The 16,291-nt window shown below is 41.3% G+C and overlaps 1 protein-coding gene across 1 annotated transcript in view; it reads right to left on the reverse strand.

Annotated features, from left to right (window-relative positions):
• The window catches only part of SCARB2 (scavenger receptor class B member 2), an 83,747-nt gene that overhangs the window by 29,303 nt on the left and 38,153 nt on the right, over positions 1–16,291 (reverse strand). Inside the window, exons 3-4 of the mRNA XM_043447914.1 lie at positions 5,257–5,404; positions 3,813–4,001 (exon numbers count right to left, since the gene is read on the reverse strand). Coding sequence (XP_043303849.1) covers positions 3,813–4,001; positions 5,257–5,404 — 337 coding nt within the window. The remainder of the gene's footprint in view (positions 1–3,812; positions 4,002–5,256; positions 5,405–16,291) is intronic.

Genomic DNA, 16,291 nt, shown 5'->3' on the forward strand with positions numbered 1-16,291 from the left:
GTCAACACTGTCCACATACACAATAGTCACATTGTGTTCCATATATGAAGTTTTATATGACTTTAAGATATGAGAAGGGACCTCTCTTTGAGAGCAACAATGTGAACATACAATAATTTAGAAGCATATTCACACAAAAGAATGCTGAACTACCAAACTTTAAAAAGACGTATGTGTTACTTCTTGCAGTCCCCCAACTAACTTGAATGTAGGCGAAGCTAAGTGGGTAAGCATTTAAATATTTCAGAGTCACTCAAAGAGTTCTCCCCAACTGTTAGTGGCCCAAGAGTCAGACACAGAATATCAATGCTTCCTTGTTACTCACTAGAACGTTTGTTATTGGAGGACAAATAGGAATAAATAGGTTTTGTGTAATTGCAGTAGGGATGTGGGTTGGATACAAGGAACATATTACTGCAGGAAGTTTAGAAATGTTCTGAGACTAAGACATCATTCATACTGTTAGCATAATACATGCATAATGCATCCATGCAATAGGACTGGCTGACCTCTCGAAGATACTTCCCAGCCACCATCATTTTATATAACACATCCAAGAATCCACACTCTCTGGGAGGTGCTTGACCTCTTTTATGCCAAGGAAAACAGAGGTACCTTAAAATCAACAGGTACGGATATCCTGACTGGCTTTCCAGTATGCAACTAAGAGTCACTCAGCCAGGTCTCTTGCTCTCAGGAGCTCTGTGCCAATACACTGCCTGTACCATCTCGTCCTACTTACTCTCACCTTCTGTCCCGCCACTTAAAGATGAAACAACCAAATCATTCGATTGTTTCATCGTTAAAGTCTTTGAAGGAAAAAAATGTTCGATGGCCTTAACTGAGGTTTTCTTCTTTAGTCACAAGGCGCAGGGGAGCAGGTGGAATGGTCTAGGGGATCAGAGGGTAATGTGGTAGATATCCCTGGGATGAAGGAAAGACTGGAGGCCAGGCTCAGACAGGTGCAGAGCAATAGGTGCCAGCAAAGTACACAAGCCCACGGTCTGTCCCAGTCTTGAATGAATGGCAGCCCAAGGGTGGACCTCTGTACTGCCGGAGATAGAGTCAGTATTTGGCTAGAGCAGATAAAAAACTGAACAAAAAACACCTTTGCCTTTTTAAAATCAACAGTAGAGAGAGTTTATTTGGCTCCAAAATGGAAACATACATCAGTCGTTCATATTATTAGTAATTCAAGGTCTTCTTTTCTGAGTGAGTCACAGAAAAGAAAAAACGGGTTCCTGAAATGTGTGTTGCAATCTATAGTTTGCAAAGCACTTTTGTGGACTCTCATTTTGGCTATTTCAAACAAGCTTTGAAGTGTGGATACCTTTAGTCTCAAGTTATAAATGATGAAACCAAGGCCCAGAAAAGTCCCTTGGTTATTAAACTAAACAGTTAGGACGTGGATCCAGACCCTCTGAGTCAATGTCTCTTGCTCTTTTCCTGAATGTGGGAAATCCATGCCAGGTACTAATCCAACTGAGCAATGCTAGGGTTTTTTCACTAATGGGGTTTTGTAGGGTTACAGTGGGGGCAGAGAAAGAAAAAAAAAATAAAGTAAATCAACACATTCTTCCCATGGGAAAGCAAAAGTACCAATTTCTTAAATCAGCCTGTAAATGTGAGTCACATTTTTAACAGGTATTTAAGGATATTACTTATAAGTCGGAGGCATGCATGCATGCTAAGTTGCCTCAATCATGTCCGCCTCTTTGTGACCTCATGGACTATAGCCCACCAGGCTCCTCTGTCTACAGGATTCTCCAGGCAAGAATACTGGAGTAGGTTGCCATGCCCTCCTCCAGGGGATCTTCCTGACCCAGGGATCAAACCCACATCTCTTATGTCTCCTGCGTTGGCAGGTGGGTTCTTTACCACTAGCGACACCTGGGAAGCCCTGTAAGTCTGCTGCTGCTTCTGCTGTTGCTAAGTCGCTTCAGTCGTGTCCGACTCTGTGTGACCCCATAGACAGCAGCCTACCAGGCTCGCCCATCCCTGGGATTTTCCAGGCAAGAAAACTGGAGTGGGTTGCCCTTTCCTTCTCCAATGCATGAAAGTAAAAAGTGAAAGTGAGTCGCTCAGTCTGATGAGGTCAGTGTAAAAACAAAAAGAAAGCTATACAACGAAAATTATCAGAGAAATACTGAAGTATGAGGAACAGAATCTATTTGGCAGATGGGTGGTAGCCTTTGTATCTCTCTGTAGGGAGTTTCCCTGAAATTATTTCTAGACAGGAGATTAGTCACAATTTAGCAAGAAATCAGTGCTTCCTCTGGTCCCACGGAAGCTGGGCTCCTGTCAGATGGAACTTTCCAGGGAACATTGATTGGGTCTGCTTGTGCAAGTGAAGGATTTAGGGTTGGTGGGACCATAGTCCTAGGACCCTCCTCCTCTTGTGAAGGTAATATCTAAAAGTTGTTTACCATTTTGTTTGAATAGTTTTTAAGTGTTATAGATCCCTGATGGTACAGGGGCTATGTTACCACCATTTACCAACTGAAATGCTAAGAGATTACAGAGTGAGGTGATATTCTTAAGTAGTTAGAGCCAGAGAATAACCACAAATTTAAAGATGGGGAAATTAATCACAATTACATATCCTGCCCTGAACCTACCCTCTCTTCCTGAGTTTAAGTTTGTCATTTACCAACCTTTCAACTATCCATTTTACTTAAGGTTTTCTGGGCGGGGAGGGGGGCAGGAGGATACAGACTTTAATTGCTTTTAGGTGGCACTAGCAGTAAAAAACCCACTTGCCAATGCAGATGTGAGACACGCGGGTTCGATCCCTGGGTGGGGAAGATCCCCTAGAGAAGAGAACGGCAACCCACTCCAGTATTCTTGCCTGGAGAATTCCATGGACAGAGGAGCCTGGAGGGCTACAGTCCATGGGGTTGCCATGAGCTGGACGGGACTGAGCAACTAACACTTTCACTTTTAGTTTATTTCAAGCTCAGGCAGTTAATAACATATACTTCAAGTAATAATTACTTGAATGCTGATATTTTTGGTTTGCTCAGTTGTGTCCGTCTCTTTGCGACCCCATGGATTACGCAGTCCATGGGATTCTCCAGGCTAGGATACTGAAGTGGGTAGCCTTTCTCTTCTCCAGGGGATCTTCCCAACTCAGGAACTGAACCCATTGCAGGCAGATTCTTTACCAGCTGAGCCACCAAGGAAGCCCAAGAATACCAAAGTGTGTAGCCTATCCCTTCTCCAGTGGATCTTCCTGACCCAGGAATCAAACCAGGACCTCCTGCCTTGGAGGTGGATTCTTTACCAGCTGAGCTACCAGGGAAGCCCATTTTTTTGGTTGCAAATCAACGTAAATAAAATCTGCAAAGAAATGATGCAAAATTCCACTTATAAGCTAAATAAATCATAGGTAAGGGGCACATGGAGTTTCAAATTATCCAACATCTTTCACAAGTGAGATGTCTGAAAATATAAGTACTTCCCATCCCTAATGTACTATCACATCCCTATTTAGTTTCTCGTTTGCCTTTGTCAGGCTGATCCATGGGTTTAGTCTCTAAGCCATCAAAACAAGACTTGACACTGATCACTCATATTTATGACACTTTGAAAGATTAATGGCACAGCCCCACTTCATACATTTTTTCACTCATTCAAAGTCAGTGATGGTAGCATGTTGAAATTGTGGGAGAAGTTTTTCTTCCCCTACTAAAGCACTTTCTTATTTTTCACATACTCTACAAGCGATTCACCCAAAGTGAAGATATAATCTGGCTTGGAATGCCCTCCTCTTCAACTGAACACACAGTTTCTGAAAAGAAAAATCTACTTACCCCATAAAACAGGCCAAAATAAGGAGAGATGTCGTGTTTGAAAGCACTGATGAGGGATAAGATTTCATCTTTGTAACCCCAGAGCAGTTCATCCACCGTGTGGGTCACAAAGAGCTTCTGCCGATAGGCCTTCAGCAGGGCCTCGATGAGATCCCGGAGTAAGGGCAGCTGGGTCCATTCCATGGCGGTCTGAGGAGCACAGGCAAATTCAGACAGCTGTGTCTGCACCCCACCCACCTACTGCCCCTTCAGCAAAGGGGGCTGCAGACCTAAATATAAGTGTTGAGATCAAACAGCTGAAAAATCAGCCAGTGAGCGCCTCTCTGGCTGCATGTGAAGAATAAATCTCTTCTTTCTCAGCAGTACATTTTGTAAATGTGATCCTCACTTGCAACCCGGGAACCGCAGAAAGGGAACAACTCTTGCAACACACTGGCATCTTTGCCACAAGGTGGCACCATCTTCCTCCTGATCAGGGCTAGAGGCTGGGGGCGCCCCCATAAACTGCCCTATTAGGCAGCTGGGCTAGGCTTGATCTGGGGTCTAATACTTTCCAGGTCCTGGGTCCACCATAATTGTCCAGGCGCATATGTAGTGGTCACCTAGGAGGTAGGATGGGAGCCTCCGAAGGAATGAGTAGAAGTTTCTTGGGTCTCATGTATTTTTATTAGCTATAATTGCCGTTAAAAACAGAGCCCAATAAACCATACTAGGTTGTCTTCAACAGCCCAGTCTCTGCTATTTAAAAGGAGGTGGGGGAAAGTCAATACATATTTTGAGGATTTAAAAAAATCCATCATAGGAAGCTAAATATGTACACACTACTATATTTAAAATGGATAACCAACAAGGACCTATTGTGTGGAACTCTATTCAGTGTTACATTGTGCCAGCCTGGATGGGAGGGGAGTTTGGAGGAGAATGGATACATGTCTGTGTATGGCTGAGTCCCTTCACCGTTCACCGGAAACTATCACAACACTATTAACCTGCTGTACCTCAATACAAAATAAGAAGCTAAAAAAAAAGTAGCAAGCATATTCTATTGCTAGAGTTTCTGAACCAAAACAAGAGGGAAAATAAACACTTTAAATATGATCAGCTACCCTCCAAAATCCTAGAGACACGCTTATTTGCACAAGTCTCATTCTGAATACACAGGAAGAAATGGAAAAAAAATCTTAAAATTTGCACTTTGTTACCATTTGAAGAGACCACATTTGAAAGACCTCAAAGTCTAAAATGAACTTTAAAGAACGGAAGGGGAAATATATACACACACACACATATATATAAAACATTAAAATACATACATATTTTTAAAAATATATATATATACACCCATATATATAACTTAATAGCTCCTAAAGGTAAAATTGTAATGGACTTAGCTTTTTCCTTTCTTCTAAAATCCACAATAATGAGATTTAAAATGCCTACTTACCAATGCAGGAATATTTAATGTTCTAAGTAAGTCAATTTTCGGGTCTCCAACAGATTTGTCTCGTTCAAAAACATAGGCCTTGTTGCTCACAGCAGATATTGTTGTTCCATTATCTCCAAATTGAATATCGTCCTTGTTTCTGAGTTCCCTAAAAGAAAGAAAAGGATCTTGTTTGAAAATAGGCAACACTTTGTTAAGTAATACACTTTTCATTTCTTTCATCATCAAAATTATTTCCACACATTCTCAGTATACTGGGAGAAACTGCAGATACTGGAGATTCCAGCTATAACGTGGGAAGGAAATAAGACCCCAGAGAGAGTCAAAAACCTGTTGCTTTCCTTCTTTTCCCCATAATTTGGAAAAGCAATCTGGGGTTACTTTGACTAGGCAATCAAAGCCAATAACTCTGTCCGAGGTTATAGTTTGGTTCCAAAACATTTTCAGACTTTTCAGTTCATTGATTCAGTTTCCATTTCAATGTGTCTACCAGTGTCTTTTTATTTCTAAGGTGAATTCAACTGAAAATTAATTTAACAAAATGAATGCCCAAGGCTTAGTCAATTAGAGGAGTTCACTCCTGGTTTTGATATCCAGTTCAGCCTGGTTCAGGACAGTGCCCCCAAATGAGGTATTGGCAGTTAGTAGGAAGTGCCTATTGCCAGGCCTGAGATTAGGGTGAGGGAAATGATGCACCTGTCTTGGGTACAAAATGTAAGAGGGGCCCAAACACTCCGTAATCAAAATAAATAATATTTTAATGCAATTTAAAAAATCAAAATTAATGCCAAAAATTCATGATGAGCAAAATATCAGAATTTTACATAAAAACAGGACTGACGTCTTGTTCATTAAATGCCTCATGCCAGTCGTGAACCTGCCTGGTCCACAGAAGATGGTCATTAAATGCCCATGTTTTTCCTTCTCTTCCATGGCTGCGTACTATTTTTTCTGTTCCATCTAGGGCTGTGCTGTCTTACCTGGTCGGCCTGTGTCTGCTGAACCTTTGAACTGGGGCTAATCGGAACTGAAATGTGTTTTAAGGGTAACATACACATCAGATTTCAAAAACAGTACCAAAAAAAAAAAGGAATGCAAAATATCTCAGTGTTTTACTATCAATTACATGTTGAAGGGATACTATTTTATTCTGTTTATTTTTAAATTGAAGTATAGTTGCTGTGCAGTGTAAGTTACAGGTTTACAATATAGTGATTCACAATTTTAAAAATTAATTTATAGTTATTATAAAGTATTGGCTACATTCCCTGGGTTGTATAATATAACCTTGTAGCTTATTTTATACCTAATAGTGTGTACCTGTTACTACCCCACCCTTAAGACTAGCCCTTGCTCCCGCCCCACTGGTAACCACTAGTTTGTTCTCTATATCTGTGAGTCTACCTCTGTTATATTCACTACTTTGCTGTATTTTTCAGATTCCACATAGAAGTGATATCATACAGTAATTTACCTTGCTCCGACTTATCTCACTTAGCATAATGCCCTTTAAGTACATCTAAGTTATTGCAAATGACAAAATTTTGTTTTTTTTTACAACTGAAGAGTACTCAATTGTATATGTGTATGTTTGTGTGTGCGTATACATACCACATTTTTATCCATTCAGAAATGATACTATTTCAAAATGAGTAAAATAAACATATACTATTAAAATTAACTGCATGTTTCTTTTTACTTTTTTGAATGTGGCTACTAGAAAAAATGCTACTACTAAGGTGGCTACTAGAAAAATCTGAAATGCATATGTGATTCACATCTGTTCCAGTGAACAGAGCTAATTTAGAGTTTATAATTCTGACACAGGCATTGGGCAACGGGGTTACTCACCACCTCCTCCAGAGGCCTTTCCTGACCACAGTCACAAGTTGGGTTTCTCATCTCTATACCACGCCTCTGGCACTCAGTCATAAATGCTTAATGACCTCATTTAGAATGTAAATAAATAATCTTAACATCTCAGGTAGATTGTAAGTTTCTGACCCCCCTTGGAAAAGGGTATCTGGATAATTTTAATGCTGTAATATAAATCTGAAAACTGTTTTGAAGGCCCTCAAATATAATCATTTCATCACTTAATACAGTCATTGATCAAAAACAGCTCTGTGGGGTTTCTCGTGGCTCAATTGGTAAAGAATCCACCTGCCAGCGCAGGAGATGCAGGCTTGATCCCTGATCCGTAAGGAAGTTCCAGAAGTTGCTCCCTGCCTTGGAGCAGCCAAGCCTGTGCACCACAGCTAATGAATCTGTGCTCTAGTGGCCAGGAGTCACAACTACTGAAGCCTCGCAGGCCTAGAGCCTGTTCTTAGAAACAAGAGAAGCCACGGCAATGAGAAGCCAGCAAACAACTAGAGAGCAGCCCCCGCTTACTGCAACCAGAGAAAAGCCCTCGTAGCAACGAAGACGCTGCACAACCAAAATAAATAAACAAAATTAAAAAACAAAAATCCAGCTCTGTGATGACCTAGAGGGGTGGGATGGGGGCTGGAAGAGAGGTTCAAAGGGAAGGGATCTATGTATATATACAGCTGACTCACATAGTTGTACAATAGAAATGAACCCAACATTGTAAAGCAATTATACTACAATTTAAAAAAAGAGGGGGGTGGGAAGGAAAAGAAACCAGTATGCCTCTTAAACCTGTTCTAGATTTTAAAATAAAGAGAAAAGCAAACAAGAAACAAATGCTTACCTACATGTGCATGAAAGTAGATGAGTCTCTGTTCTTCTCTAGTACTAAACAGCAAGTTATGCACAGTAATATAAATATCTGAGACTGCACAGCTCTTCCAAAGGTTTGACCACACTATGTTTTTTGATTTCACAGAGGACTCTTGAGAGTCCCTTGGACAGCAAGGAGATCAAACCAGTCAACCCAAAAGGAAATCAACCGTGAATGTTAATTGCAAGGGCTGATGCTGAAGCTGAAGCTCCAATACTTTGGCCACCTGATAGGAAGAGCCAACTCACTGGAAAAAACCCTGATGCTGGGAAAGATTGAAGGCAGGAGGAGAACGAGACGACAGAGGATGAGACAGTTGGACGGGATCATCGACTCAATGGACATGAGTTTGAGCAAACTCGGGGAAATAATGAAGGACAGGGAAGCCTGGCAGGCTGCAGTCTGTGGGGTTGCAAAGCGTCGGACGCGACCTTGAGCGACTGAACAATAACAAAACTACCTGCATATGGTCCCTGCTACTTACAAGCTGATAATAAATCCTACTGATGTCAAAGGTCCAGGACAGCACGGCTCAGAATACAGTTTACTATTTGCTAGTCACAATGATGGTCCTAGTCACTCAGAGAAGGTTGAGTTATGCCCCATGAGTTATTTTAATATGGCAGGAAAATAAATGATTGATTTGAGATTACTTCATTTAAAATCATTTTTAAAGAAGTTTTTATTTTTAAAATAAACGAAAAAAAAATTTTTTTTAAACTCCTTAAGGTTCAGGCAAAAACCTCACCTCACAAAAGGCAAACAATAATGCCTGAGATCAGGAAATCAAAAGGAATCATTTTAATCAGTTGAAAAACTAACATCTCTGCGGTATCTAATTTCTCAGAGGTGTTGGATAAACTAGATATATTCAATATCACCACATAATCCTATCTCCCTTGTCGTTTCTGTCCTCCATTCACCCAAGGCTCTCTGTTGAGGATTCCTGTAAGAAGTGGCTGAATACACTGGGTAAAGTGCGGCTTGAGATCTGACTGCCAGGCTTTGCATTTAATCCTGGCTTCATCTGTTACTAGCTTCATGCCTTGGTTTCCTCATCTACCAAGTGGAAATAATAGCATCCCTTCCTTGTAAGGCAGGCTTCCCTGATGGCTCAGACGGTAAAGAATCCGCCTGCAATGCAGGAGACCCGGATTTGATCCCTGGGTCAGGAAGATCCTCTGGAGAAGGGAATGACTACCCACTCCAGTATCCTTGCCCGGAGAATTCCATGGACAGAGGAGCCGGGGCGGGGTGGCGGGAGGGGGCACAGTCCGTGGCGTCGCTAAGCGTTGGACATGACTGAGTGACTAACACTCTCACTTTCCTTGTAGGGCTGCCATGAGGATTAAACCCACAGAGGCTTGTCATCCAGTCAGAACACTACCGAGCACATACTAAGTGCTTTAGGAAACATTAGCTTCTAGTATCGAATGGGAGGGGGGCTTGTGCTAAGTTCTCCAGATGCAGAGATGTTAAGACCTGGGTCCTGTCCTCAGAATCCAAGGCAGAGCGGAGCAGGCTGCTGTTGACAGGGCTACCTCACAGGTAGGAAGAGCTCTGACGCCGACCCCAAGGTGTCAGGCCGGAGCAGGGGAGGCGACTGGACAGGGCGCCCCGGGGGAACGCGGGGCAAGAGCGCACTCAGCTCTGCAAGGAGTCAGCTCCCCAAGGTGGGGGGTGAAAGGGGCTCCCGAACAGAGAAGCAGAGCGAGAACGAGGCAGGCGGCGCCCCACAACCGCACAGGATGCGTTTCTTAAGTGGAGGGTGAGAAAACTGCAGTGGGGCGGAAGGTTACACACGGCGGAGGCGGTTTAGAAAGAGCAGCCCGCCGCTTGGGGCGTGGCTGGGAAGGGTCGAGGGGCGGGCCCCCAAGACAGGGCGGAGCGGGGAGGCGGGCCGAGTCCGGGTCGCGGCCGAGGGGTCCGAACCTTCCGGCCCCACTGCCTTGGTCGGCCGGGTTAAAGACTGGAAACCAGAGCCCAGAGCAGAACAAAGAAAAAACGCAGTGGATCCAGGGTGGTGGTAGCCAATGTTTGTTAGAGGTGTACAAGAAACAGCTTTACTCTTGAAGATGGAAATGGTTCCCCCATCCTCCAAGTGCCACCCTGACTTGGCTGGCTCATCAGGACTGTACGTGCATTTAAAGCCCACCTGGTCACTTCCTTTTTGCACAGGATAAAAAGGCAGATATTTTTCTTCCTTTTGATTTTTAAAAAAATCTGATATAGCTAAAGCTATTTCTATTTCTATTTTGAGGGAAAAAAAAAAAGATCAGAAAAGAGCCAGTCGCGTTTATAAAAAAAGAGATAAGCATTCTCTTAAAATAATGGAAACAATAACCATGGCATTTAAATTTTTTCTATCATCTCTTTGGCATTTATATAGTTTGGCTCAGAGTTGAGGTAAAAACCAAAGGAATAACAGAACAGCATTCTAAATTTTAAATAGAATTACTACCTTGGCTAAATTGCAAGGAAACAAATCCATAAGAAATTAAATGGCCCGGGGTGGGGGGGTTGGGGGCGAATACAAGAAAATAGACTTAAACCTTTGAAGGAAGTATGACTTTTCAAGCTCATAAATGATAGAAATGTTCATTAAAGAAGAGATTTGGTTACATGTAAATCTTTAAAAGGCAAACAACAGAGAAACAGTTGCCACAATTATAACAAAGGATTAATATCATTATTATATAAAAAGTTTATAAGTCCCATGAACACACCCAGTTTCCCAGATAGGAAAACTGGGAAAGGACAAGAACTAACAAAGTGGAAACACAACTGGTTGGCAAACCTGAGGAGAACATTCAATCCACGTGGTAATCAAAGGATGGAACAAGAACTGACCAACATGTCTAAGAAGAAGTGAGTGGGGAAGTGTAGTAATATATTCCTTCCATCTCTTGAGTATTATCACAAAAAATGTATTTGTATAAATAAGACAAAGACATACATGGGAAAATACCTATCACCTAATATTAAGTGAGTAGAATATAGACGTATGTATATGAACATGCTTCCCAGGTGGTGCAGTGGTAAAGAATCTGCCTGCCAATGCAGGTAAATGCGGGCAACTTAGGTTTGATCCCTGGGTTAGGAAGATTCCCTGGAATAGGAAATGGCAACCACTCCAGTATTCTTGCCTCGGAAATTCCATGGTCAGAGAAGCCTGATGGGCTACAGTCCATGAGGTCACAAAGAGTCGGACACAGCTGAGTGACTGAGCATGCACACACGCACATGAACATAATAAGTATATACAGTATAACCATGTAAAAGTGAAACCCATTCATGGAAAACGAGGATATATCCATTAGCACTGGTTATCTTTGAGACAGTGAAACCATGGAGGGTAGCAGTAGTTTTTTAACTTACTGTGCTTTCAACTTTATCTTTGCTACTTATATATATTATTTTTATAATATAAAATATAGTTTACACTTTTAAAGGTAATGCTGTATATGATGCCTGGAGAATCCCAGGGACGGGGGAGCCTGGTGGGCTGCCGTCTATGGGGTCACACAGAGGCAGACACGACTGAAGCGACTTAGCAGCAGCAGCAGCTGTATATGATATTGTACATGTTGATTACTTTATAATCCAGTATAACTTAATGGTCAGTGAATTAAAAAAAACACTTATGAAATGCTTATCCCTCACATCTTTTTCCTTATTATCAAAGCAGTAATATGACCTTATAAAAGAAATGAACAATCCAAACAGCAAAACTCAGAAAGTAAAAAAGGAGATACTTATTGGGATATTGTAGATTTAGCAACTACATCTTAGAAACATGAACATGACTTGAGAGGGCCTTTGGACAAATTAATTTTTTAAATGCTTGAAATGTCAAATAGTAGGCAAAATACAGAAACCTGACAAAATGAAAAACCTCAAAAAGGATGCAAAAGTCACTGAAGACACAAATTTAGGCAACTAGGTCACTAAGCAATAGGATCACGAGGCAAATCAAGTTTGTGTCAACAGACCTGTCCCAGGACTGCTCAATCCACAGCTTAATAAAAGTGTAAAAAAACACGTCCATTCCTTAAACCAGACTGACCGTTTTTTTTTTTTAATCTACGAGTGGAACTTCCACCATATTTTCCCACAAACATTAATATTCTGGACTCATGACTATGTGACAACGTTGGGAAACATAACACCGTAAACTGTGTCCGATCAGTCAAGTCCAGCACCGCCCAGCATGGTCTTCCCCACCGCACAGACTCCCACCCCCAGACCAGTCCACAGTGACCAGTGGGGGACCACAAGGCCTCCCCTTCTCTGCAGACACACAGCTGACTCAGTCAGGAGGGAACCTGTGAGGCTATCAACTGGCTGGGGGTGGGGGGCGGAGGGGTAGGTTTGGGCAGAGCTTTTGGAAAGTTGTCTTTCCTGTGTAGGGTAACAATGGCAAATTCACAAGCGACAGATCAGATCCACTAAATGATAACAAAAACCCATCAGAGGGGCTAAAGGCACATCCTTTGCACTCTCACTGAGGGCGTCGGTTGTGTCTTAGGGCTTCCCAGGTGGTGCTAGTGGTAAAGAACCTGCGGGAGACATAAGAGATTCGGGTTCAATCCCTCGGTGGGGAAGATTCCCTGTAGGAGAACCCACGGCAGCCCCTCCAGTGTTCTTGCCTGGAGAATCCCGCGGGCAGAGGAGCCTGGCGGGCTACAGTCCATGGGATCACAAAGACTGAAGCCGCAGAGCACTGCCATGTCTTACTCGTTATCCCTATTAAGATATTACTTATCAGTGCCAGACAATGGTCCTTTAAATTGAATAAACTTCTAAATTGGTAAATTTCTAGGGAGCCCGTATTATAAACAGCTGTTTTCTTGGTGCCCATGAAAAGAGCAAATTAAAAGGCAGATACAAAAAAATGTAACTTAAGAATTCCCGTATTTTAAAACAAAACTATTTGGAAAGCCTTATTTGTGGTCATGGCTTTCCCTTGATGGGTCTTTAGGGTATGAATAAAAATATTAGGTTAATTAACATTGACCAGGTTAATTATCAAGGGAATAGGAAATGCTGAGGAGAAAGTCAAAAGACTGCTTCCCAATAAGGTGGAAATTTTATAGGGACTCATCCCAACCGGATAGAAATCATCCCAACAGGATAGAAATCTTTAGATGGTGATTTTAAAATGGGATAAAAAAAAATGGACATTGATGAGATTAAAACAAAGGCTTTAGGGAATTCCCTGGTGGTCTAAGGATTAGGTGGTTAGGATTCTGGGCTTTCACTGCCAATGTCCTGGATTCAATCTCTGATCAGGGAAGTAAGATCTCACAAACCACACAGCACAGCCAAACAAAAACAAAAAACAAAGGCTCTGAACCAACACTACCTGAAGTTAAATGTGCCAAAGAGACCCCTATTGGCCCCTCAACATTAAAGGGGCCCCAAACAAGTCTGATTTATTTACCCCAGTTAAAAATTTTTTTTTTTTTTTAATGTTGGAAGAAAACTATACCAAGATACCTGACTAGCAGTTGCTTGGGGTAACATTTGGGACAGTTAATCAAGTTGGGGCTTCCCAGGTGGCGAAGTGGTAAAGAATCTGCCTGCCAACGTAGGAGCCGCAGAAGACTCAGGTTCGATCCCTGAATTGGGAAGATTCCCTGGAGGAGGAAATGGCAACCCACTCCAGTATTCTTGCCTGGAGAATCCCGTGGACAGAGGAGCCTGGAGGACTACAGTCCATGGGGCCAAAAGATTTGGACATGACTGGGCAAGCATGCACAAGCAAGGATTGACAAAAGGGTATCCCTTGGCTAAAGTTAAATGTGTAAGAATTGCTAAAAATGAGATAAAATTTTATTTTTTAAAAGTTGACCTATTTGAAGGGCTTTATGTGAGACAGTTACATCTCTTTTGCCTGATTATATTGTGAGATAAACATTATGTCTCACTAGGGAAAGCTTTCCCTGCCTGGCATTATATCACAGAGCATATATATCTGCCCCTAAGGTAATACTTGCTGAGCGCCGAAAAATTGATGCTTTTGAACTGTGTGTGGTGTTGGAGAAGACCCTTGAGAGTCCCTTGGACTGCAAGGAGATCCAACCAGTCCATCCTAAAGGAGATCAGTCCTGGGTGTTCATTGGAAGGACTGATGCTGAAGCTGAAACTCCAGTACTTTGGCTGCCTCACGCGAAGAGTTGACTCATTGGAAAAGACCCTGATGCTGGGAGGGATTGGGGGCAGGAGAAGGGGACGACAGAGGATGAGATGGCTGGATGGCATCACCGACTCGATGGGCATGAGTTTGAGTAAACTCCGGGAGTTGGTGATGGACAGGGAGGCCTGGAGTGCTGCAATTCATGGGGTTGCAAAGAGTCGGACACGACTGAGGGACTGAACTGAACTGAACTAATACTAGTTAAACATATTAAAGGAAACCAATAGAGTTTACTTGAGTCCACACAATATGAAACAAAAACTGGGGCTAATATTCAGGGGTTAATAAAGGAATAGTGGAGATTTCCCATTTTTTTCCCTCTATGGAAAAGTGCTCTGGGTTTGACTTGTGCTCTCAGAAAGAGGACCTTTGTGGAATGCCTTGTGCAAACTTTTGTAGGCATGATTAAATGAACCCTAGAGTTCTAGAACACAGAACTCCTGATTTCCACTAGTTGGAAATCTTCCCACTGATTAAACAAAGAAGCAAATTAAGGAAAATATAGTTGGATGAATGAATCATTTGATACCATTTAGGCAGTAGAACAGTTCTCTGGGGAACTGAAAGCAACTGTCCCTGTAAAAAGTCATCTAAGCAAATAAATTTAACTTATTCCAACTGTTCTTTATAAACTAGTATTGTAATACTTGATGACTAAGTTATAAAAAGAAGTTATGAGATCTCTGATTATGTCTGTTACATGTCTGTGTGTACATTATAGATATGTCTCTACCTCCAGACAGTATCATCAATATTAATTTATAAAGGAGCTCTGGTTAATTGACTTAAAAGTAAGCGCTTAGAAATTAAGTATTTCTAACTGTATTAGAAATAAGCCAAATGAATTTCAGGTTCATGTGACCTGGGAAATATTCAACATTAATACTTGGTTTAAAGTTTAAGTTTGTTGGTTTAATTAATACAGACATGACTTACTTTTATTGCACCTAGTCAAATATGTTCATATTATTTCTCTTATAAAATTTATCAGCAAGAAAAATAGCTTGGAATCATGGCTAATTTGGTCTGATGTCTCCTGAAGTTTTCACGGATAAAATAAATATGATTGTTGAGAACAAATTAATTCAATAGATGCAAATGGGATAAGAGCCTTTGGTGAACTCTTTAAGAATTATTATGTTTTACCACTGATGAAAGAAATCAAAGAGGACACAAACAGATGGAGAAACATACCGTGTTCATGGATTGGAAGAATCAATATTGTCAAAATGGCTATTCTACCCAAAGCAATCTATAGATTCAATGCAATCCCTATCAAGCTACCAATGGTATTTTTCACAGAACTAGACCAAAGAATTTCACAATTTGTATGGAAATACAAAAAACCTCGAATAGCCAAAGTAATCTTGAGAAAGAAGAATGGAACTGAAAAAATAAAAAAAGAAGAATGGAACTGGAGGAATCAACCTGCCTGACTTCAGACTCTACTACAAAGCCACAGTCATCAAGACAGTATGGTACTGGCACAAAGACAGAAATATAGATCAATGGAACAGAATAGAAAGCCCAGAGATAAATCCACGAACCTATGGACACCTTATCTTTGACAAAGGAGGCAAGGATATACAATGGAAAAAAGACAACCTCTTTAACAAGTGGTGCTGGAAAAACTGGTCAACCACTTGTAAAAGAATGAAACTAGAACACTTTCTAACACCATACACAAAAATAAACTCAAAATGGATTAAAGATCTAAATGTAAGACCAGAAACTATAAAACTCCTAGAGGAGAACATAGGCAAAACACTCTCCGACATAAATCACAGCAAGATCCTCTATGACCCACCTCCCAGAATATTGGAAATAAAAGCAAAACTAAACAAATGGGACCTAATGAAACTTAAAAGCTTTTGCACTACAAAGGAAACTATAAGTAAGGTGAAAAGACAGCCCTCAGATTGGGAGAAAATAATAGCAAATGAAGAAACAGACAAAGGATTAATCTCAAAAATATACAAGCAACTCCTGCAGCTCAATTCCAGAAAAATAAATGACCCAATCAAAAAATGGGCCAAAGAACTAAACAGACATTTCTCCAAAGAAGACATACAGATGGCTAACAAACACATGAA

This window comes from Cervus canadensis, chromosome 26 (genome assembly GCF_019320065.1).
Source record: "Cervus canadensis isolate Bull #8, Minnesota chromosome 26, ASM1932006v1, whole genome shotgun sequence".
Lineage (NCBI taxonomy): Eukaryota > Metazoa > Chordata > Mammalia > Artiodactyla > Cervidae > Cervus > Cervus canadensis.